Raw genomic sequence first — 23,211 nt, 5'->3', positions numbered from 1 at the left:
TTATCATCTTGGATTGGGACTAGAAAATTCCCCAAATTTGGGGGGATGGTGGGTAGATCGGAGGATCCTGGTAAAGGCCCATGTCTATTAATTTGGTTGAATCAGATGTGCCTTCAGCCCTTTTCTTCACAAAAGGCTTGCCTGACAACAAAATAATAGCAACATCGAGATCAAGCCTTAGGTAGCAAAGAGGGTAAGGCCACTGGATTGAGGAGCTGGGGTGCTGTGGCCAAAACAACCTTAATCTGATCAAACATTCTATCAAGGGTACATTAACAAAGAATCATTTATTACAACATTAATCACTTATTAATTGGTTAGAGTCCAGCTGGTTAATGGGTCACTTGCAATCATGTCTTGTAACTATATAATACCATCCACTGGCAAGTTTTAACTCTCTAAAATACATATTATCTGAGTCTGTAACCGGTTTGTAGCCTCTGTGAACACCTGATAAGCCATTTACAAATGGAGTGTTAATGAGAACCTGGCACCTGCAGAGATGAGCGAGTAGTCCTGAACACTTGTTGACAGATGAGTCACTCCGTGAAAACCCCACACTGCTTCATTGGCCATTTAGGGTATGGAGGGCGAAGGGGTGAGGAGAGAATTTCCTGACCCTCTGGAGGATTAAGGGCTAGTCTACAATGAAAATTTACAGCACCACAGCTGTATCAGTGTAGCTGTGCTGTTGTAAGAGTGCGTGTGTAGCTGTGTTATGTCGACGGGAGAGAGCTCGCCCGCTGACATAATAAAACCACCTAAACAAGCGGTGGTAGCTATGTTGCCAGGAGAATGTCTCCCACCAACATAGAGCTGTTCACACAAGGCTTATGCTGGGAAAACTTGTCACTCGGGGGGGGGGGTGTTTTCACACCCTTGAGCAAAAAAGTTTTGCTGGCACATGCTAATGTAGACAAGGCCTTAGACTCTTGCTGAAAGTCCGTTAGTTATGACTCTTCGAGTCAGTGCATGCTGGGGTGTCTCTGAAGTAGCATTATCTAGTAGACATACTTTCCTTTATAGCCCTATGAACATTTTGAATTTCAGCATAGTCACATCTTATTGCCTTTATCTACACTTAAAATTTTCCACTGCTTTAATTATGCCAGTGTCATTAAAGTGGCAGTCTCCCTCCTCTCCTGCTTCTCATTCCCGCGCTTCCCCCCCATGCCCGTGGATGCTGTTTATACCCACATAGTTTATTGTCCGTCAGAAAAGCAGAACAAACTGTACTGGTATAAAGCACCTTATATGGGTATAACTGCATCTATACTAGAGTTTTTACTAGCATAATTATATCTGTGGAAAAAAATGCCCCCCTCCTCTGCATTCACATGGGTATATTCCTAAAACCTTTTTTAGGTGTAGACCGGCCTTACTCGTATTCAGCTGAGGTGCAACCTGAATGAGATTGTCTGGTTACAGTTTGTTTGTGTCAAGATTTTTTAATGTACCTCTGATAGGGTTGGAAGTCGCTGGTTGTGACTGGTTCCTAGAGGACAAGTAATTGTCCACTCCAGCTAAACCTTTAGACTCCTCTTTGATAGCATCAGATGCTTACTTTTAAAGGTAGTGCTGGTCTTTCAGGTATTTCTTGTTTTCTCTGATCCGGTAAATCCAGTCTTTTGGCTGTTCAGAAGCTGAGTCATTCTTTCTGCCCTCCGTCCCCTCCAACTCCTAAGGTATTTTTAAAGCCTCTTTAAGGACAACCTCCACTGAAGCGAGGTGAGGCTATTTAAATTTGCAGCTCGTCTCTAAACTATTAAAAATAATTGCCCTAATTCTCCCCTGCTACTGACCTACCCTCTCACCCCATGTAGGGTTCCTTCAAGGAGCCCCACACACTTCCATCATTTTGGGGAGAGAGATTGGGGGAGGAGAGAGATGTATATGGGCAACAAAAGTTCACCTCTTCCCCCCAAGAAATAAATAATATATAGTGTATAATACACAGGAAGAAAAGGAGTTGTTTGCTCCCTCTCTTCATGCATGTGTCCAGTGCAGGGCTTCACTGGGGTCCAGGGGAACAGAGTATGATGTGATAGAGGGCAGTGCACACACAGGGAGATGACTAGGGGAGGGTTGTCTGCACTCTCCGCAGATGGCAGAATTTCAGCCAGTGAAACAATTTCCAGTCTCTCGTGGGTACAGAAGTCTCTGAATGCCGTTCTGTTCTGAAAAGGATCTGTTCTCCCTCCCTTAGCTCATGCTTGTTAGCTAACTTAACCCTTCCCTAGGATTTCCTAAACCGTAGGCCTAATTGTTACTAGTTCTAGTCGTCTGTTACAAACTTTCTCTTCGTCAGTCCTAGCGTTGTGGTGCTACTAACACCGCATCTCCCTTCCTGCTGAGTCTTTCCTGTTGTTGTTGTTGTTCTCAAAATTGGTTTTGAAGAGTAAAAATCTAGATTTCTACTAACCTGTCTGGCAGGCTCTTTCTCATTATGGGTGCCTGTCTCCTTTGCTTTCCCTTTTTGTTTGGTATGTTTTTTGTTTGTTTTGTTGATACAAACTGCAACACCACAGCATCAGTGAATAATTAGGTTTCTAGATGCATGTTCAAGGCTAGCTGATGATACTTTCAATTCTTTGGTTTGCCCTAGAAAATATTTATTCTTTCCCAGGTGTCTCGCTGGTGGATCTTGCCACATGCTCAGAGTCTAACTGATTTGCTATATTGGGGGTTGGGAAGGCATTTTTCCCTGGGTCGGATTGGCAAAGAACCTGGGGTTTTTTTGGCTTTCCTCTTCAGCATGGGACACATGTCACTTGCAGGTTTAAACTAGAGCAAATGGTGGATTCTCTGTAACTTGACGTCTTTAAATCTTGATCTGAGGACTTCAGTAACTCAGCCAGAGGTCAGGGCTCTGTTACAGGAGAGGGTGGGTGAGGTTCTGTGGCCTGCAATGTGCGGGAGGTCAGACTAGAGGATCATGATGCTCCCTTCTGACCTTAAAGCCTCTGAGCCTAAGTTAATGTTTAAGGGCTTGTCTACACGAATATGTAGTTTGTAGCAAGCTGGGGTCTGAATCTACCCTGCATTAACCTCCCATGTGTTTAGTGTCCATGTAGACCCTGCTGCTGCTAAAAGTTCCCTAGTGTGCATTGACCCTCTCCTATTTCAAAGCTGTGTAGGTGAAAGCACACAAAGGAACTTTTAGTGCATGGCAAGAGGGTCCACACAGACACTTAGTGTTTGGCAGGTTAGGGTCGGGTAGGTTTACACCCCAGCTTGCTGCAAACTAAGTCTGTCTACATGACACATGTTGCCATAAGACCGCTTATGTCAGCCTAATTATGTCTACGTACACACTACAGCTCTGTCGTATCAATGTAAGTGCCCCACTACACCAACATCGAACTCCACCTCCGAGAGAGGCATAGGGCTTATGTCAGAGTAGCAGGGCAACGCAGACATGGCGTTCTTTACATCTGCTGTTTGGATGTCTTGTCAGTTCCCCAGATGGGCTGCTGCTGGGTCTCTGTTGCATGCCGGGCGGCCACCAAGGCTCCCAGTTTAGGCTCCCCCGGGCTTCTGGCTCCATGCTCCCGGCAGGGAGCCTGGCTGCCCCTCCGTGCTCTCAGCTCCCTGCCGGGAGCATGGAAGCTGACCGGATTCCAGGTGCAGATCTCCTCGCCAAGGCGAGACACCCCGAGCAGGTTCCCCCCCAGCTCCCAGCAGGGAACTCTGTGGAGCTGAGAGCACTGGCTCTCAGCCCCCCACATTGCCCCTCTTCAGTCAGTGGAAGTGCTCCTGGTGAGGATGGGCAGCACTGACAGAAGGATGGTAGTGTGGACATCAGCCACCACAGTAATTACTGCAGTAGCTGTAAATTGACCTAAGATTGTAGTGTGGACATGTCCTCCCTCAGTGTTCATGTAGATGACACCTAATCCTTGTAACTCTGATCTCTAACCCCTTGTTTTGGAAGTATGGCAACTGTTCCAGATGTTAGTCTAGGGATGTTAAATGTCCTTTGGTATATATGTGCGTATACACAGCCAGACTAGCAGTGTCGTTGGGCACACAGACTTGGCATTGTTTGCAGATCACCTTTTTTTGGTCCAGTTTTGGACACAGAACTTCAGATTAGGATACAGCAGTGTTCCTCTCACTGTCTTCTGCATTTTCTACTTCTCTTACAATGAGCCCATGTTTCCCCTTTGCTTAACTCCTACTGTATGTTGGACAGACTTGAGTTGATGAGCTTAGCAGATATATCAAGAGGGTGTGTGGGGTTTTTTTTTTTGTTTTGTTTTTTAAACCACTATGCCAGAAACCGTGAACATCACATGACATTAATCTAACTATTCCCTTAATTCACTGAAATTTCCAGTGGGCCTTCATATAGGAAGAAATAAAACTGCCTACACAGCATTGTCTTCAACAGATTACAAAGTTGTCTTATTGAGTGTGAAAACATCAGTACACTGAAGGATTCAACCTGATTACAATAGTTCCTCTGTAAGGCAGTGTGGGGGTTCAGAGATCAGTGGAAATATATGGCTCAGCAAGTTGACACAGTCCAAGACATAACATGTCTTCAGTATGGAACAAGAATGACATTCAGCTTGATCTGTAAATTGTGGTGCAATAAAACTTGTTGCAGTGTCCGGCTGGATATGTACAATGCTAGCGACTAACACAGGACCAACTTGGAATGTTTTCATTTTGGCATATTTACATCTTTGCCTTATTTCATTTCCAGAACTACGTCAATTTATTATTTGTAGACTATGTAAAATTATCCTCCCCATTTACATTTGTAACAGCAGAATACTTATTTCTTTAACAATGTTTCTCTTTTTACTCGTACAGCTTGCAGGAACCGCAGTCCTTGCAATTGGACTATGGCTTCGGTTTGATAGTCAGACAAAAAGTATCTTTGAACTGGAATCCAACAATACGAGCTTCTATACGGGTAAGCGGTGAAGTAAAGTATTTGAGTACCATAAATTCCCTTCGTACCTAGCACCTTCTGATGTTGGACTCTTGCTTCCTTAACCTTCACAAAGACTCACCCGGGTACAATACTCAATTGTTGCCTGAGATTTTAAGATATTCGTGTAAAAATGGTGAATCTGAAATAAGCACACCTCTCTTTCAGGGAGGCAACTGGCTCTGTGCTCTGTACCCTGTACCGTGGGGATGCCTACATGTACTCCAATGCGATGGAGATCTAAGATATCCAATAGCAGAATAGCACTAATAGATCAATGTTGCCTTTTTGGCTGGTATTAGGGATGTGTGACTGGTAAGCATATTGTACGCACATAGAGACCTTTCTAGACGTGATGGGATAGAGCATGTGTTTCCCTGGATGGAGGACAGGCTGACGAAGGACAGTGACTTGGAAGGGATCCAAGAACTGGTCTATATCTTCAGCAGGGTGTATGTGTCACTGGAGCTTCATTCTCAGCTGAGTTACTATTTGTGCAGTGCTCTAAAAAAATGACCGTGCAATAGAAGTTTTCATCACTAAGCTCCCAAAGTCTGAACTTCTTTCTTGGAGGCGACAGGAGCATGTAGGAATCTTGGTAGACCTGGCTCATGTCAGAGCTTTTTCAAGCTCCAGGACCTCATGATTTGGTACAGAAGATACTTCAGAACCAGAAGGTTTCAGCAAGGATCATGTTGGGCACATTTGGGCCTCATTGTTTGGTAGCCTTGGCACGCATTCACATAAGACAGCCTCCATAGAACCTGAGGGACTTGTTCATAAGCTCACGGATTCATTGCATCCAAGAGGATTTGCATCCTGCCCTTACACATCGTGAGAAATAGTGACTGAAAAAGATTTAGGGGTCATGGTGGATAATCAGCTGAACATGAGTTGCCAATGTGATGCTGTGGCCAAAGGAGTTAATGTGATCCTGGGATGCATAAGCAGGGGAAAGTTGAGTGGGAGTAGAGAGATTATTTTACCTCTGAATTTGGCACTGATCTGATGGATGCAGTATTCCAGCAGCAACTTTTGGTGCCCACAATTCAAGAAGGATGTTGACAAATTAGAGAGGACTCCGAGAAGAGTCACAAAAATAATTAAAGGATTGGGAAACATGCCTTATCGTGATAGAATCAAAGAGCTCAATCTGTTTAGTTTACCAAAGAGAAGGTTAAGGGGTGACTTGATTGCAATTTATATGTGTCTACATAAGGAACAAATATTTAGTAATGAGCTTTTCAGTCTAGCAGAGACAGGAATAACACAATCCAAGGCTGGAAGTACAAGCTAGACAAATTCAGACTGGAAATAAGGTGTAAATTTTTGACCGTGAGGGTAATCAATCCTTGGAACAATTTACCAAGAGTCATGATGGAGTCTCCATTGCTGCCAATTTTGAAATAAAGATTAGGTGGGTTTTTTTCTAAAAAAAATATACTCTAGGAATTATTTTGGAGGAACTTCTGTGGCCTGTGCTATACAGGAAGTCAGACTAGATGATCAGTGGTGCCTTCTGGCCTTGAAATCTATGAATCTACTGGTGGTAGTGACTCCAGTTGCCCTATTGATTAGACTTGTGTAATCTCTTAAAAGCTATGCTAGTCATATGATTACTTCCTGAATTCCTCTCAAAGACGGTGTCAGATTTCCACCTTTAATCCTCCTTTCAATATTTTTCTCTCTACATATCCATCTCAGCAAGGCCCTGCTGCACAAGTCATGTAAACAGGCTCTGAGAGCGTATGCTGCTTCAGATAAAATCAAGTCCACTTGTGTGTGTGTGTGTGTGTGTGTGTGTGTGTGTGTGTGAGAGTGAACATTTTAGAATTAGCTCTGCTTTCTTCATGAGCACAATACGTAAAAAGCTGTCTGCTACTTGTTTCATTGTGTCACTAAGATAAACCTGCAACTTCAGTGTCTGTAAAGCCGGCTGAAGACCGTGATGGAAAAACACTGTGCTGGAAAATGCTGATTTGACAAAAACAAAATATTTCACTGGAACACATCAATTTAATTGAAATGGTCAATGAAAAACTATTAATGTTTTTTGTTGCAATAAAGTCAAAGTGGTTCATTTTGACTCCCTATAATTTATAATATAAAACTCAAATCCAAGCACTTTGCCTTTGTCAAAATAAACATCAAAATTTTCCAGAAAATATTGTTTTGCAGAAAATTTTGACTTTCAGCCCAATTTAAGATGGGAGGAATTTTTGAAATGTCAGCATCTTCTGCAGAATGGAAATTCCAAGTTTAAACCAGTGCTAGCCATCTTTGTATATATGATCCATGTCTGCCTTTACAAGTAATATCTATCTGATCAGTTCACATCCAGGAAACTTGTAAGACCGCTCCAAAGTTCTCTGCATATATATATATATATATATTTAATTAAGCATTGGTTATTGCTTGGCTCTATCAGTATTTACAGTATCGTTTTGAAGCCAACTCTAGAAATTTCATTTGTTTTGAGATGCTATCTGTATTTCTTTGTACGTTATGAGGTGTAGATTTCCCTAGTTGCCCTTCCCCCTTACTAATGGTGAGTTGTGGTAGTTGATCAGCCATGGTACTTATGCTGACAATTCCCAAGTTGTACTGTGTATTAGGGACTGGGAGTAGGGAGTCTTTACTGGTGGAGGGTTCCTCACTCTAGGACAGGCTGATCTCCATACCGCTTAAGTAGCCAGTTGGACAGAGCGCCATAGTCCATTTACTCTGTCACTTGGTGTTATGTGAGTGGCTAAAACTTTTTTTTTTTTCCCCTTCTTGAAAAGGCAGAGGAGGCTGAATTTGCTGTGGTTGGAGAGAATACCAATTTAGCTCTCTAAATTGTAGTTTTGTTATCAAAAGGCACTCGTACATATAAAAAAAGAACTGCTGTTAAGCTCTATACCAGATGGCTATGGCTTCTTTTTCCTTCCACCCACGCTCGTGTGGAGCCAATAAAGCTGGGCTGGAGGTAAATTGCCAATCTCGTCTGCCTCCATTCAAAACAATTGCAGCACAGCCCATGGTTCTGCAAAGAATAATTTGCAGGATTTGGCTCCGGCACCATTCCAAGTTTTCCCTATCTGGGTTTGGAGATGAGGCGTTCTCCACACCTTAGGTAACTTGCCTATTAATAGACTTGGCAGAGTTAGATTTTCTCCCCCCACCCCCTCAATTTTGACAATTAATATTGACATTTAAAATTTAATTATTTTTACTTTTACAGTAGGGGAGGCAGCGCCGCAGGGGGCATCCTGTGTGGCCAAGGGGCCCAAGACACATGGGCACAAGGTGTGGTCCTGGCCGGCAGAGCCGAGACACCAGGCCAGGGCCGTGAGGAGAAGGACAACAAGCTTTTAGCTGTGAAGGAGGCTACCCTGCTGCTGTATGACTCCTACACAGGGACGGAGCCATTCAGGAGTGGAGCGGTTACCCTGTCAGCCACGGCCCCTCTTGCTCATTTCTGTGACAGCTCTTTCCATTGCTGCGTGCCAGTGACACCCAATCTCTGCAGGCGCGCCAGGGGCGGGGGGGCTGCAGTCATGCCAGCTGTTACCGACTGGATATTTTGTGTGTGTGTGTGTGTGTGTGTGTGTGTGTGTGTGAGCTGAAATCAATATTTATTGACACCTGTCTATTTTTACATTGAATCTTGCTAAGCCTACCTATTAATAATGTGTCTTAAACAAACTCTGGGCTTCATGACTTGTGAAAAGGATAGCACAAGTGTTACCCAATTATTGCTTCTTGGAACAGGAACATTTGTTTCCTCACTACCTTTTTCTGCAAGTTTAGATACATCCACTCTAAAGGAGAAATCCCCTGCATTGCTTTGAAAATGTGCACCTTAGTAACTTAAACCATGGCAACTATTTACAATTGCTATTGCCCTGAGGATTCTGTTTAAAAACTAACTGCAATCTTACAATCCCTTACTGGTAAGTACTTGATCAGCTTTGTTTTCTCTTTACCCCCAGGGGTTTACATTCTAATTGGAGCTGGCGCACTCATTATGTTAGTTGGTTTCTTGGGATGTTGTGGTGCAGTGCAAGAGTCGCAGTGCATGCTTGGCTTGGTAAGTGGTTTTGTTTACTGTAAGATGTGGTGTTGGGCTGGGATGTGTTGTGCAAATGGAACCTTCAAGCATTTGGTGGAAGGGTGAAATGTCAGGCATGTGCAATCAGAATAATGGGTGGCAGATTCTACCTTAATTTCACTCCAACTATGACCTGTTTTGAAGCTTTACTTTTTTTAATATAGATATTATTAACATAATATTAAATTTTAAATGACCAGCATTCAAAGTCGAGTCTCACCCTATTCCCCATCAAGCACATTCTGTTGTCACAACAAGCTCTTAAAATATTGATGCGTGCCCCAACGTTAAAGGGTTAAAAGACTAGGTGAGGGATGCGTGCATGCAGAACAGGTGGACAGTGGAAATAATGGCACTATTATGCATTTTATCCGGAATACTGTGTAAACAATACGTGTAACAATACATGTGAGGTCAGTTGTGTACAGGGGACTGGAACCTTGGTTTTTCACTTCAGAAGCACAGGTCTCTACCACAGGATCCAAAAGAAGAACTCCTATAGTTACTAGTACTGATGGGCACCACTCTTTTGGGTAAATTGTGGGAGAACAACATTACTCTCATATACACAAAACCTGTACATCCTATTGGCCTCTCCATGTCTCACAATTAAATAGATGGGCATAAAGTAGTCTTCTGTAAATCTTCACAAGATTGATTGCATATCAACACAGGCTGCCATTACATTCATCGGTTCCTGTGTGAAGAAAGCAATTCATTTCCAGATGACTCTTGCAAGCAATAGGTGTTGGATCTCTGATATTTTAACTTTTCCTTCCACCCCTTTCTTTAATGCTTTTAAATGATAGTAGCAAGTTGATTCACCCTGATCGTTAAACACCCAGACTTTCTTTGTGTGAGACACAGTACAAAGCTCTTAAGCTCATTAAACATCTCATAGTGCAACTTTCATTGCCTAAAATTCTCCGAGTTGCTATGTCTTAGAGCAGCGGCAGTGACAGCAACTGGGAAAGAAGACTTGTGAGAGAAGAGGACTTAAGCTATATCTACGTTACAGAGCCTGTGCTGGCGGAGTCCCCTAGTGTAGACGCAACATACACTGACTGAAGGGACTTTGCTGCCTCTGTATGGACACAACTGCCCCAGACAACGTTAGCCATGCTGACGGAAGCACTCTTCTGTCAGCATAGCTGCATCTCCATGAGGGTTTTGTCAGCATAGCTGTGTGGGTCAAGGGTGTGGTCACACCCCTGATGGATATAGCTATGCCAATAGTGGTTTTAAGTGTGGACTAATCTTCAGGCTAGGTCTACACTTCAACCACTACAGCAACACACCTGCAGTGCTGCCACTACACTGCTGTAGCACTCCAGTGTAGGTTCTTCAGCAATGGAAGGGCTTCTCCCATTGCTGTAGCTAAGCCATCTCCCCAGCAGGCAGTGGCTGAGTTGATGGAAGAATTTTTCCACTGACGTAGCACTGCCTATACAGAAGGTTATAACAGCTTAACTGTGTGTCTCGGGGGTGTGCGTTGTTCACACTTCTGCCTGATCTCAGCATCATGTAGCTGCTCTGCCATAGGTCAGCTTCCATAGTTCAGGAGTGACCAAAACATGTGATTGGTTTCTTTCTTTCTTTCGGCACACGAACGTGTTGCTTCTAAAGCCTCCCTCTGCCATAAATCTTACTACTTTTTCATTCGTATTGCAGAGCCAAAATAAAGGTAAAACCTGTCTCCATCGCCATTTAAATCCACCACTCCATCACCACTTAATTTCTGAAGCAAAGATCCTAGAATTGGCTTTAAAGAAATACTGAATCCCTAAATAAAAACCTCAAAGTCTAGTTTTATTTACTCCTCTCTCCTCCCCCCCCCCCCCATACACATGGCATTTGTTTCTTTAATCCAGAAAATGCTTCACAATTTACCCATAGAAATGTCATGATTTCATTGGATATGACTATAGTAATTGTACTTTAGAGATGATATTTAGGGTTTTGAGTTAATGAATTTGAAAAAATTACTCTTTGCAAAGTACTCGCAATAATCACCTTGATTTAATGACTTAAATCTCTCTTCTCTCCTAGTTCTTTGTCTTCCTTCTTGTAATTTTTGCTATTGAAATAGCTGCTGCCATCTGGGGATTTGCAAATAAAGACAAGGTAAGTTTTTGAATATTACAAGCTCTTGGCACTGAAAATTTTCTCAAGGTTGAAAACATGTTCCGCTATTTTAAGATCATACAATTAATAGGACAATGCAAAGGACAAATAGTTGTTCAACTGTTTCATGGGCGCATAAACACAAAATATCCTTCCCAAAGATGCAAGAGGTATAATGGGTCAAATGTTTTAACTGTCCCATGATACAGGAGAATTTTCTTAGCTCTTACACTTTCCCACAATAATGCAGTCTCTCCCCACTTCTCAGCAAAGACTATGGGAATATCTACATAGGGAAACTTGACTATGAGTAAGAAAAGCAAAACCAAAAACACACATTGGAAGAACTAATATGATGTGTCCATAACAATCTTTTACTCTAGTAACCATTTTCTTGCTACCTCTCTATTCTCACTTCCTCCTTTTGTTATCTCCTTGTTGTTCTAAGGCTCATGCATGTTTTTAGAGGCCCAGGATGCTGACTTCATTGGAAATGGAGGGTGGTTGCCTCTTTGTAGGATGAGATATTTAGATTGTAAAATAGCTGGTTTAATTACTCTTTGTCCTAAAGAAGTTTACTATAACTAACATTAGTCAAGGTAAAACAGGATTATAACTTTGCACTGTGTTTGTAGATTATTGAAGAAGTAAAGAAGTTTTACAAGGAAACATATGATAAGAGGAGTCAGCCAGCTGCTAGAGAAACTCTGAAAGCACTTCAGTATGCGGTAAGTACATGGTCTCACTTATTTCTTTTAAATGTACAAATGTCTGTTTTTAAGAAGCCAGGCATAATATATTAAGAATGAAGTGAAACATCAGATCTTAATTATGATGTCTAGTTTTCAGTTTGGGCGATTTCAATCGAGCAGAGAGATTGCCGAGTTTGAGAAGAAACTATTGAGTACAAAAAAAAATACATCGTGTCTATAATGGGAAGTCTCTAATAATGGTGTTTATGGTGGCAAAGACTATACAATTAAGGTAAAAAAGGTCTTTGCTCGGACAACTCCGTTTTTTGTGAGCATCTGAACGTCTGGAAATTTTCTTCGTTTGGATTGGAATTTCTCACATACTTGGTCTTGGCGCAGAATAATGGGTGTTACATTTGAGCCATCCCCATTTGAGACTCTTTTTAAAGCAAACTGTTCAGATGTCTTTAGTCTAAAACATCATTTGTCACTGATCCTCAATGGCAGTTTGCTTTTTTTATCCAGTCTTAGCAGACAAAGTTTTAAATGACAATTCTCTTTCATCACAAGTCTGCAATTTTGCTGACTTTTAAGATGCCTATTGGTGTTAGGTGCAATGCAATAATTTTGTTACATTAGACCCATACCCATGGCATGAAATAGCATGAGTAAACAGTCTGATGCCATCTCTGCACAAATGTGGAACTGCATAGGCTAACTAGAGTATTAAACAGGTTCCACTGACTTCATTAGATAATATCTGTAGCAAACTGTACACAGGATTTAGTCACAAGATTTACTCTCAAACACTTTTGCTCTTCTGGGGGTGAGGTAGATGAAAAGAAATCATTTAAAAAAAAAAAAATTAAAAATTGAGACTGCAAACAGAAGCTTGGGAACTATGGTTCCTGTAGCAATGTTGTGTCATATATAAAATAAACTGTGATGAAAACTGACGTACATGCTACATGGCAAAATGCAATAACTTTTACTGTTAAGAGAACTTTACTTTCTGACTTGTTCAAATTCTCACATGTAATGTAATGCTAACATAAGTATTTTTATTTTAACATATAACTTTTAGTGGTACCATCAAACTGATGTAACTTTTTAAAAAATTTTAAAACTCTCCTATTTTGATATCTGTGTATACCAGTATGAAGTAGCCGGTCTTGCTTGTTTTAGATTAAATATCTAAAATATCAAGGTTCTCAAAGCTTTTAACTTTCTCTTTTTTTCTCTTGTAGCTAGACTGTTGTGGTTTAATAGGACCTCTTGAATCACAGTTCATGGAAACCTGTCCTAAGAAGGAGCTAGCTGAGTCACTTACAGTACAGGTAATTGACGATTGATCTCATTGAATATAGTGGCCCCATGCCATTACACCTATATTTGATGTGGAACAGAATAGAAGAAGCACATTTCTGAATAATGAACTCTGGGCCAGGTCACCCCCTTCCAGGTGAAGACTCCCTCCTTCTTTCCCTGACCCCAGGTTATTTTAATTTTTTATGTATAAAAATGTCCAGATTGCAGAGATGTAGAGTCACTTATATCGAACTGTGGGGAGGCTCTATCACCAGTTTGGAAATGGCAAAGCATGCAGCCTTCTAAGTACTAATAGAAAATCCTGCCCCATCTCAGGATAACTTGAGTCATATACACACTGAACTCAGTGGGATTGTGCCGCTGACTTTAATGGGCCATGATTTCACCCAGAGTGTTTACATGCTGGCGTTCAGTTCATCACAACCCTTTTTCTTCCTGCTCTATGCCTCTTCCTCGGAGAGTCTGCAGCAATGCTACACTGTGGCTTTGCAGCACTAGGTCTCAGGTTGGATGGAAAGAGCATGTGAAAATGAAACTGCAGGTCTGAAGTTGAGGCAAAAAATAGCACTATCCTTGAAGGAAAGTGGTGTGGCAAGCACATCAAATGGAGCAGGTGCTCTTCAGCTTTGGCAATCCCATTTAATCCTGCTTTCAAGGTGTGTCAGCAGCTCAAGTTCATAAGAATATGAGAATGGCCATGCTGGGTCAGACCAATTGTCCATCTAGACCAGCATCCTGTCTTCCGGAAGTGGCAAAAGCCAGGCACTCAGAGGGAATGAATCGAACGGGTAATCATCAAGTGATCCATCCCATCGGCCATTCCCAGCCTCTGACAAACAGCAATCCCTGCCTATGCTGACTAATAGCCAGTGATGGACATATCCTCCATGAACTTATCTAATTATTTTTTGAACCCCATTATAGTTTTGGTCTTCGCAACATCCTCTGGCAAGGAGTTCCACAGGTTGACTGTGTGTTGTGTGAAATACTTCCTTTTTGTTCATTTTAAACCTGATACCTATTGATTTCATTTGATAACACCTACTTCTTGATTTATGAGGAGTAAATAAGGAAGTGTGTTTTACTGTCTCCACACCAGTCACAATTTTATAAACCTTTATCATGTTCCCCCTTCTCCCCCCCTTAGTTGTCTCTTTTTCAATCTGAAAAGTCCCAGCTACCTTACTCTCTCCTCATAAAATGATCCCTGTAAGATCCTTCTGGATAACTCTCATATCTTCCCCATCACTCCTAACAAATTATCTATCTTTTTTTATTACATTATTTAAAAAAAAAAAAAAAAAACCCTCTCTACACTGCTATTGAAATTCCTTCTGCCAGCTTTTAGTCCATGTGACTATATTCATGGGCACTAATATGCATGAACTTTTCAAGTAAAACTAGTGTGTGACTCAGATGTACAGATGTACACATCAACCACATTTCCTTCATGACTGATATGAATTCTATGAATGCCTTCAATTTAGCTGATGTGGCTATAAAACTGTGCTGCTGACTTCTTGTGGCACTTGTCTCCTTGGTGCTACTGGATTCCACCCATTGTTTGGGTTACTAGAAGCATGACTTAGCCCTGGTATCCCACACGGTGAAGCAATATTAATTAGAACCACAACTTAGAATGCTGTGTAGGAACTGCCATGAAGGACTGGCGGCTTCACATGTCCTCCAGTCTCCACTTAGAAGCCTGTGAGGTGTGCGTGAGTCAGTTGGAATTCAGAGGAAGGCTCCTGGGAAGGGTTCAGAGTTAAGGAAGTGGAGAGACCAGATAAATGGTAGAATTTGGAGTCTTATTTATTTTAAATAGTCTGCATACTGTGCTAACACGCACTGTAGTGATATGATGCCTGCCACCACTACTACTGTAGTTTATACAGTTATTTTTGTGTACCTCAACTAGGGAGAAAGAGAGCATCGAAGTGCAACCTTCTTCAGTGTTTATGGTAGTTAAAAGTTCAGGCCTCTTTCTCTGTGTTCCATGTGGAACATAAGGTCTTCACCACTGCCTTCCATCTTTGCCAGTCTTCTGCTGCAATCTTAGCTTCTTCCCATCTCATTCTGGTAGCTTTCTGTTCATTTCCAAGTTATCCATGGGCTCCCTCAGACTGGAACCCCAGGACAACACCTTTCTTTATGTTGTTCAGGTTTTACCTCCATCTATGTCCTAGCCATCTCCATTTTCATTTGATTACTTCCTGTCCTATCCACTTCTGTTTTGTCCTCTACCAGAGTTCTTAATTTGTGGGGAGTTCTTTCTTTGTTTGTTTTTTTGTTTTCCCCTGGCCATCTGGTATTGAGGATTTGTGTAAGATAGCTTGTTATGAAAACTTGAGTTTAGATAGTAAGGTCTTAAGTCTCCAAATTTCAGTGGCATATTGGAAGACTGGCTTTACAATGGTTTTAAACATCTGAAGTTTACTCTGGAGAGTAAAACTTCTCTAGAGCCTTGACAGCTCTGCTGGTGGGAGCATAACTCCTGGTAGGTTCTCTGTGCCAGACAGGTCTAATAGCTAGCCAGTGGACTGCTGTTAGTCTGTCTTGGTAGAGCATTGGGAGTAAGCTAATGACCTGCTCCTGTGTGGTTTTGGTTTTTGTTGTTGGGTTTTTTTGTTTTTTAAAGTCCTTACAGAAACCCATACTACTGCTTAGTTCAACAAAACTTCTGGCCTAAAACAGGACAAATCACTGTGGGAAATGAGCTTAAAATCCTATATCTTGAAACAAAAAAGTGCTTTAATTCATTACATAGTATCCACATAGGGCTTTGAACTGGTTTAACTAATTTAAAACCGCACCTTTATTTAGATGGGTGCAACTCTGAATACAGAGAAGACCCCAGCTGCTGGACTTTGTCACTTGTGATGTCACAGTTTCACTAATTCTCCAGTTGCCGTGTGTACACGAGATACTTTAAAACCTGTAGTAACAGTTCCAGTGCTAGACCAGCTGCTAGAGTGTTCACCACCACGTTGTCTAGGCCCGCTTCAAGCGGAGTTAGGCAGCGTGGCAGCTAAAAACCTAGCAGCTGCTGGTAGAGTGAGTGTATATATTGGTGCTTCCATCACTGTTGCTAAATCACTGATAGTGGGGCTGAGGGGCTACCCTAGACAATGCCTTCTTCTTTTCCCACCTTTCTTTGCAGGCCACTTTCAGGAGATGACAAATGTTTGCTTCTATTGTAGCTGGATCAAGTTAATCATGTCTGACCAGGTCAAGGTGCTGCTCAGGGTACCACAGGATCTTGCAAGCCAAAACTGTATATATGCAAAACAATGTTTAAAATAAGCCCCACCCCCTTTTTTCTTTCTTTTCAGTCATGCCCTGCAGCCATTGAATCGGTCTTTAATTCCAAACTGAATGTGATTGCAGCAGTTGGCATTGGTATTGCTGTGATAATGGTAAGTCTCTCTTGATCCGTCAAGTCAGTTGAATATGATGGGAAATTGTGATGGCCTTAAGATGTGCTTTTCCCACTGATCTGATATCTTACAAAGAGGATCTAATCCTCTCAGCCTTCCTCACACACATTTGTCACCAAGAACAATCCTGCCTTTCTGACCGTAGGACAACAGTGTGTGCCTGGTACTGATTTAAACTATGTAGCCAGCCATCTGAGCAAATGGTATTCACAGCTATGCTTTGGTACTTTGCTTTTCACTCTAAATACGCTACTAGGAATGCTGAAATTGTGAGTCAAGAGCAAAAAATTGTGTACGTTTTTTCATTTGTTTTAACTTGAGGGATTTAATTTAATGCAAGTCTGAGTCTTCTAATCAAACTGCATCTTTTTTCCTCTCCCATTCCTCTCCAGAGAAAAGTCTGATTGATACTACTGTGTTCCCCTTCTTCCTTGCTAGTTGTTCACCCAGCCACTCCCATCATGAAAGCTGGGCTAAGAAAATGAATGGGGGGGGGAAACTTAGTTTGACGTTAATGTCTTGACTCCTCTTTCCTGCTACCCTTTCCTCTCTCTCTCAACTGGCACCTTGTACTTCCTTGGTAGTGCTGTACATGCCTTCCAACAGATCCTTTGTGAGATTTCTCCTGAGCAGCCCCAGTGCAGGTGACTGATTGCGTAGCCTAGGGAGCTAATTAACAGCACAACAACTTCCATATTCCACCAGAGAATGCTTAACCATGGCATTCTCCTTGGCCACTCTTGGTGCCAGCAATACTAAATCAGCAAGGTGGGATAGGGCATGGAGGCCGACTGATACATTGGAAGGGGGTGGCTGTCACTTGTGCTGGCTTTTGCATTGGGTTATCTGTTTGGACTTTTGGATCAAGCCATCACCACCCCTCTTCTCCTCCCCCCCCCCCCTTTTTAAAAGCCATGCCTTACTGTGAATACAACTTGGGATTCAGTAGTTTTAGCAGCAGCCATTTCTTAATCTTAATTGGTCAACATCAGGAATTCCTCATTCAGCTCCTTCCATTCAATTGTGTACAAAATCCAATTCAGGAATGAAGTCCCTTTTGGCAGTGGTGGTAGGTAGAATCTTGTGCCCATCCCTCAGCCTCTTTGGAGGAGAAAGCGGAGTGAGTTGTGTGAGTACAATCCAGACTAATGAGCAGCTGTGTCACCCTTGCCCTGCAACCTTGGGTGCCTTGTATTGTCTTGCTGAAGTAGCTCCCACCTGGGCTGCTTGCAAACAGCCTTCCAGCATGCAGGCTACACCCTGAGTATCTGTGTGTAACTGCAGCCTGCCAGCCACACTTGACTTACACTCTGGCTTTCACCAGCCTGGGTGACCCCAACATACCCCCCGTCTTAGATTTTGCCTCCAGAAATGTATGTCCTGTACTGCACGGCCCTCTCCTGGACAGGACAAATTATATTAAGTCCATTAAAAGAGAATAATATGCACACAACTTATCACTCTAAATGGAGTTACCCAGATATTCAATCTGCATACACTGGATTAGATAAAACAAGTTTATTAACTACCAGGAAAGATTTTAAATGAGTACAAGTAATGGGGCATAAAAGTCTGAACTGGTTACAAGAAAAATGAAGATAAAATGTTTTACCTATTACCTAATTTAGACTCAGACAAAGTTTCTCACCACATGCTTTTAGCAGTCTGACCACCAAACCCTGTAAGTCAGGACCCCTTCTCCCAGAGTCCAATGAATGCTTCCTTTGTTGCTTCAGGTGCCGTGAATGCAATGGGCAGGGAGAGGGAGAGAGAGATGGGTGCCTTGGGATGTTTGTCCTTTTTTAGTGTTTGTCCCCCTCTTGAAAAACATTTCCAGCTGTGCACCAGGAGACGAAGTCTATGTGGAAGGATGTTCCCTGCTGCTTTTTTCTCACACTGTTTGTTTGAGCTTTCTTTGTGACTCTGCTTGATGACTCTGTTTACTGCTTAAATGCACATTAAACAAGGAACCTGTTTAGGACAGCCCGTTTGCCAATTTCTATTGTTGGCTGGGCTGTGGGGTTTGGAACATGTTAACACCATACAGGGGTATCATTTTTATAAGGCCTGGTCTACACTGCATGGTTAGGTCAACATAAGCTGCCTTGTGTTGATCTAGCTGTGGAAGTGTCTTTACTTAAATTTGGTTTCCACCGACATAAGTGCCTCTCTACACCATTTAGACCAAGCAGCATACCATCATGGCTGACGTAATTAGGTTGACCCAGTGTCAACGTAGACACGGCATTGCTTACATCAACTGTTACTGGCTTACAGGAACCATCCTACAATGCCTCACACTGACTATACAGTCAATACAAGCGCTTCTGGTGAAGATGCACACCACCAACACAAGGAGTCGTGTGTGTGCACACCAAGCGATTTAATAACTGCGGTAGCTGTATGCCGATGTCTGGTAACTCAACTTAATTCTGTATCATAGACATGGCTTAATTTCACGTACAGTGATGCCCCACATGACAATAATGACCAGCAAACAGGTTTTTTTTGTTTGCAAATGATACCTCGCAAGGCATAGTTTGTACAAAGATTATTACAATAGTGTGAACACAGGGGTACATTCTGTCACAAGTACTAAACCCCCATCCTCTGAAAAAACACTCATTTCAGGGGAACCACAGAAATTCCTCTGCTCTGATGGCTTCTTTTCAAACACCCCTCTCCCTGCCACCACCCAGTACATCCCTTGGTTAAGAATTTCCAAAATAGCTCAAGTGACCGGACTCAAATAAGTTCAATGGACTTGCACTAGGACTTAAGCAATCATAAGTTACTTGAGTACTTCCAAAAGTTTTACTCTGTGTCCAGGCAAATCACAGGCGTATTATCTGTTCTGGCTGTGGAGGTCTCTTTCTTCCCCAGACCTCCCTTGCATTCACCATGCTGGTCTGAGACCATTCTAATGTTCTCATGCACTAATGCTTACTGCTAGCTCATTTTTCCTCAGTGTGAAATCTCCTACCTGCTCTCTCCTGCACCATCTTAAGGTCTAATGCACTGAAGTAGGCAGTTCACACTTTGTGTAGTCATCTGAATGTGTGGAAAGCATCACTACCTGTTTCTGAATTGGCAAGGATGCATAAGATCCACTGGAAAAATCAAAGTTAGGCTATGCAGATCTAAGCCCAACCACAGAATGTCTCCTATCCATTGCCTTACCAGCTCAGGACCACGCTGCCTTTTGAGTGAGCACTTCTTGTTTGGACATGGAGGGAAGGAGCTATTATATAGTTGCCACATTATTTCTTTGTGTGGCAGCCCTGCTCCATGTTGTGGAGAACTACCTTTTGTCTTGGTCTCCGCCATGCTGCTCAGGAGATAAAGACCTAATCAACAGGAGTTTTTTGCATGGATAATACAGTGCTCTAGCACTTGGAAATCTGTGCCAGGCAGGGAATGAGGCTAAGCTGTACTAAGAACAAGTCTTCTTAATAAGAACTCAATAAAATCCTGCGTATGGTCTCCAAAGAAACTGGTGTAAAGTCAGCACTGCCTTGTGTAGCTGGACAATTCACAGCCTGATATCCCTCCACACACTGCTGCCCGAGAGTGGGCTGGGGAACTTTTTTCTACAGGAGGGCACCTCAGGATATCGGCTTCTCTCTGAGAGGGGAGTGCTTTTGTGCCTTCCGTTGCAATCAAAGAGAGGTCGTGGTGGTGGCTGTTATAATGGGGGGTGTCTTCTTACAGGAGGGGTGGGTAGAGAAGAAATAGCCTGTAATAAAATAGCTGTGAAAAAGAACAGGCACTGTGGAAGTAACTTGGCCTACTGGCTAGGGAGAGCAAGAGCCCCCCACACCTATATTTTGGAAGAGGTGCATCACCAGAAAGCCAATCCTATAATGTATTCTAAACAAGTCTTTCCTTTTCCAGATCTTTGGCATGATCTTCAGTATGATCCTCTGTTGTGCTATCCGCAGAAGCAGAGAAATGGTCTAAGGGATGTAACAAAGAAGATCTCTGCACTCTAAAACTAGGTTATTAACTTTAGCATTCTTACAGCATTTCTAAAACTATGGATTTGTTACCTTTTTAAATGCTTTTTTTGCTACTGATATTTACTTATTGCTTTTTGTTTATAAAGTTGTTGTTTTTTTTAAAAATCCAGCGATAAAAGGTACTATATTTGTTTAGACTCAAGTCAAAGATATTGTACATAAAAGGATTTGTCTTTAAATAGCTGTCTGTTTTCTTGAAACTTATTATAATCCAGATGTAATTTATGTTGGAGACTATTTGATACTTAATAAAGATTAAGACCTTAAACCTGGAGTGATCAGCTTCTTAATCTTGCCCCCATGCACATGCCCTCAATTAGCCCATATTGTCAGCAGTCTGTGCACAGAAGGGACCCTGGGTTTGGAAATTGACCCTGAACCAGTTTCTGCTGGGAGATAGATGGGGTGCAGGTTTCCTCCCACCACCCATTTCTTGATGAGGGTGACCTGCTAAGGACTGGGGATATAATAGTGAGAGATGATCTGACCTACTAGTTCTTGCAGTGCTGTAATAATGCTAACATTAAAGGGGTAGTGAAAAGCTAGGCGCCTTCTTTCAGTTTATTACAAGTGTCTTCAAGGCCACCCTCGGGATGGAACCTCTTATTTATGTTACCACAGTGCCAAGGAGCCCCAGTCATGGGCCAGGACCCCAGTGTGTTAGGTGCTGTACAAACTCAGAACAAAGAGACAGTCCCTGACCTAAAGAGCTTACCAGTCTTTTCCACTTCTCAGCTGAGAGGTGTGGCTCTTTGAAAGTGAAAACGCTTCATTTTAACACAGTGATAAAAGCAAAGTTATGTTTGGACAACTGCTCTGTTTATGCCCCCCCCCCACCCCCCATGTCAACTCACTGTTAACAAAAATTCAGTAATTCACAAACAATAGTAGCTGGCATCTATCACAAAATGAACTCTATTCAACTGGTAGCACCTGCGGTGTTCACTTGTACCATGTTTGTGTGTCAGTTACAAGGGATGAGTTTAGCAAGGTGCTACTATAAAATGCAAAAAAAGTGAATTAAGGCAGTGTTTAATAGGGTTTCCAATTTTGGTTGGATGTATTCCTGGAGATTTCATCACATAACACTCTTTATTTAAAGATTAATGCCTGGAGACTCCAGGACAATCATGGAAGCTTGGCACCCATGAACTTAGAAGCAACATGTTTAACTAAAACCTGCATTATTGTCAGTGCTGCTACATTGCCTGTACAGTGCTTCATTTTAAAAAAAATGCACACAGAAAATCCTTTACATGAGGAAAGGACAGGTCACGGTTGAATGTGCAACCGTTACTTTTTGTGCAGCTGTATGTAAAGTTCAGCCGTTAGTTACACGGTTTCTCAAAACCATGAACATTGCACAATGTCAATGGCTGGCATTTTAAGGATCGCAGGAAAGGATTCTGCTCGGTCAGACACTCCACTTCCTTCGTACAAACTCTCCAGCAGTCGCCTCAGAGCAGCAGCCTTTATGTCTGGCTTTGCAGAGAGAACAGGCAGTGATGTCACAAAGCTTCACTAAATCGCTCAGAGGCTCACTGAGCATGCTCCGATCTCTCCAGGACTTCTTCTCATGTGTTGTTCTTTCCCCAAACCTACCAAAACATGTTATTGGGCAATTGTGTTCATGCCAAATTTCAAGTTTCCAGCTGAAAACAAAGTTGTAATAGAAACTATTTTCAATCTTAATTATAGTGGATGCTTCCAGTAACCACTGTAACTGAAGTATACAGAAACCAAGCTGAAATGTCACAGCTGTGCACCCTTTAGCTTATGGGTTACCAGTCCTTTCTGCAGTTACATTCTGAATATTGCAGTAAGATTGGAGTGGGGTGGAGGGTGGATGGCAGAGGCTCTGTACAAAAGAATAAATGTTTTAGCTAGGGCATTTGAGTCAGGTGACTTCAGCTCTAATTTCTACTTTGCCTGAGACCTGCCATGTGGTCTTGAGCAAGTTGCTGCACCTCTGTGCCTCAGTTTACCTATCCCCCCACCATTTGTCTCTTTCTTAAAGTGTGAGGCAGAAACTCTTGCTAAGTGTGTGTGCAGTGCCTAGCACAATGGGGCTCTGATCTCAACTGAGGTCTTTGTGTTACTGCAACACAAATAATGTTTACTACTCTATTCTATGCACAGGTGTGGACAAGCAGACATTAAGGTGGTTATCGTTGTAAGACTGAGTAATGCTCACCGTGCCATGTGAAGACGCTAGAAGGTGCATGTATTTCTCAGTAAGGTCTGAATTTCCTGCATCACCCCTGTTCATATTAAAGTTTAGCTGAATTTGCATCTATTGAATATGTTCATGCCTCCATTTTATGTACTGTTACTCTGAGGGAATTCTGTACTCCTGTGCATGCGCAGAATTCATGTCCCCAGCAGATTTCTTTGCTTCCCCACAGAAAATGATGAGGAAGCAAAGACAAGTGCCTCCCCAGCGGTGCAGGTGCATCCTATCAGGCACATGGAGCAGCTGGTGGAGAGGTAAATCAGTGCAGAGGGGTGGGTGGGGGATGCCTCCACTGGCGGCTCCTAACCTGCCTGGAGTTAGCTGCTAATCCTGGCTGAGCTG

General features: G+C 42.4%; 1 protein-coding gene across 1 annotated transcript in view; it reads left to right on the top strand.

The window, feature by feature from the left end:
• CD9 (CD9 molecule) overlaps positions 1-20,904 on the top strand; it is a 33,216-nt gene extending 12,312 nt beyond the window's left edge. The window contains exons 2-8 of the mRNA XM_067530976.1: positions 4,822-4,924; positions 8,917-9,014; positions 11,085-11,159; positions 11,795-11,887; positions 13,099-13,188; positions 16,513-16,596; positions 20,512-20,904. Of these exons, the coding sequence (XP_067387077.1) occupies positions 4,822-4,924; positions 8,917-9,014; positions 11,085-11,159; positions 11,795-11,887; positions 13,099-13,188; positions 16,513-16,596; positions 20,512-20,577 (609 nt within the window). The 3' untranslated portion in view covers positions 20,578-20,904. The remainder of the gene's footprint in view (positions 1-4,821; positions 4,925-8,916; positions 9,015-11,084; positions 11,160-11,794; positions 11,888-13,098; positions 13,189-16,512; positions 16,597-20,511) is intronic.
• Positions 20,905-23,211: the final 2,307 nt, after the last annotated feature.

This window comes from Emydura macquarii, unplaced genomic scaffold (genome assembly GCF_026122565.2).
Source record: "Emydura macquarii macquarii isolate MOO-44397 ecotype Brisbane River unplaced genomic scaffold, CSIRO-AGI_Emac_v2 contig_3122, whole genome shotgun sequence".
NCBI lineage: Eukaryota > Metazoa > Chordata > Testudines > Chelidae > Emydura > Emydura macquarii.
This window is presented reverse-complemented; position numbering and strand designations above follow the sequence as displayed.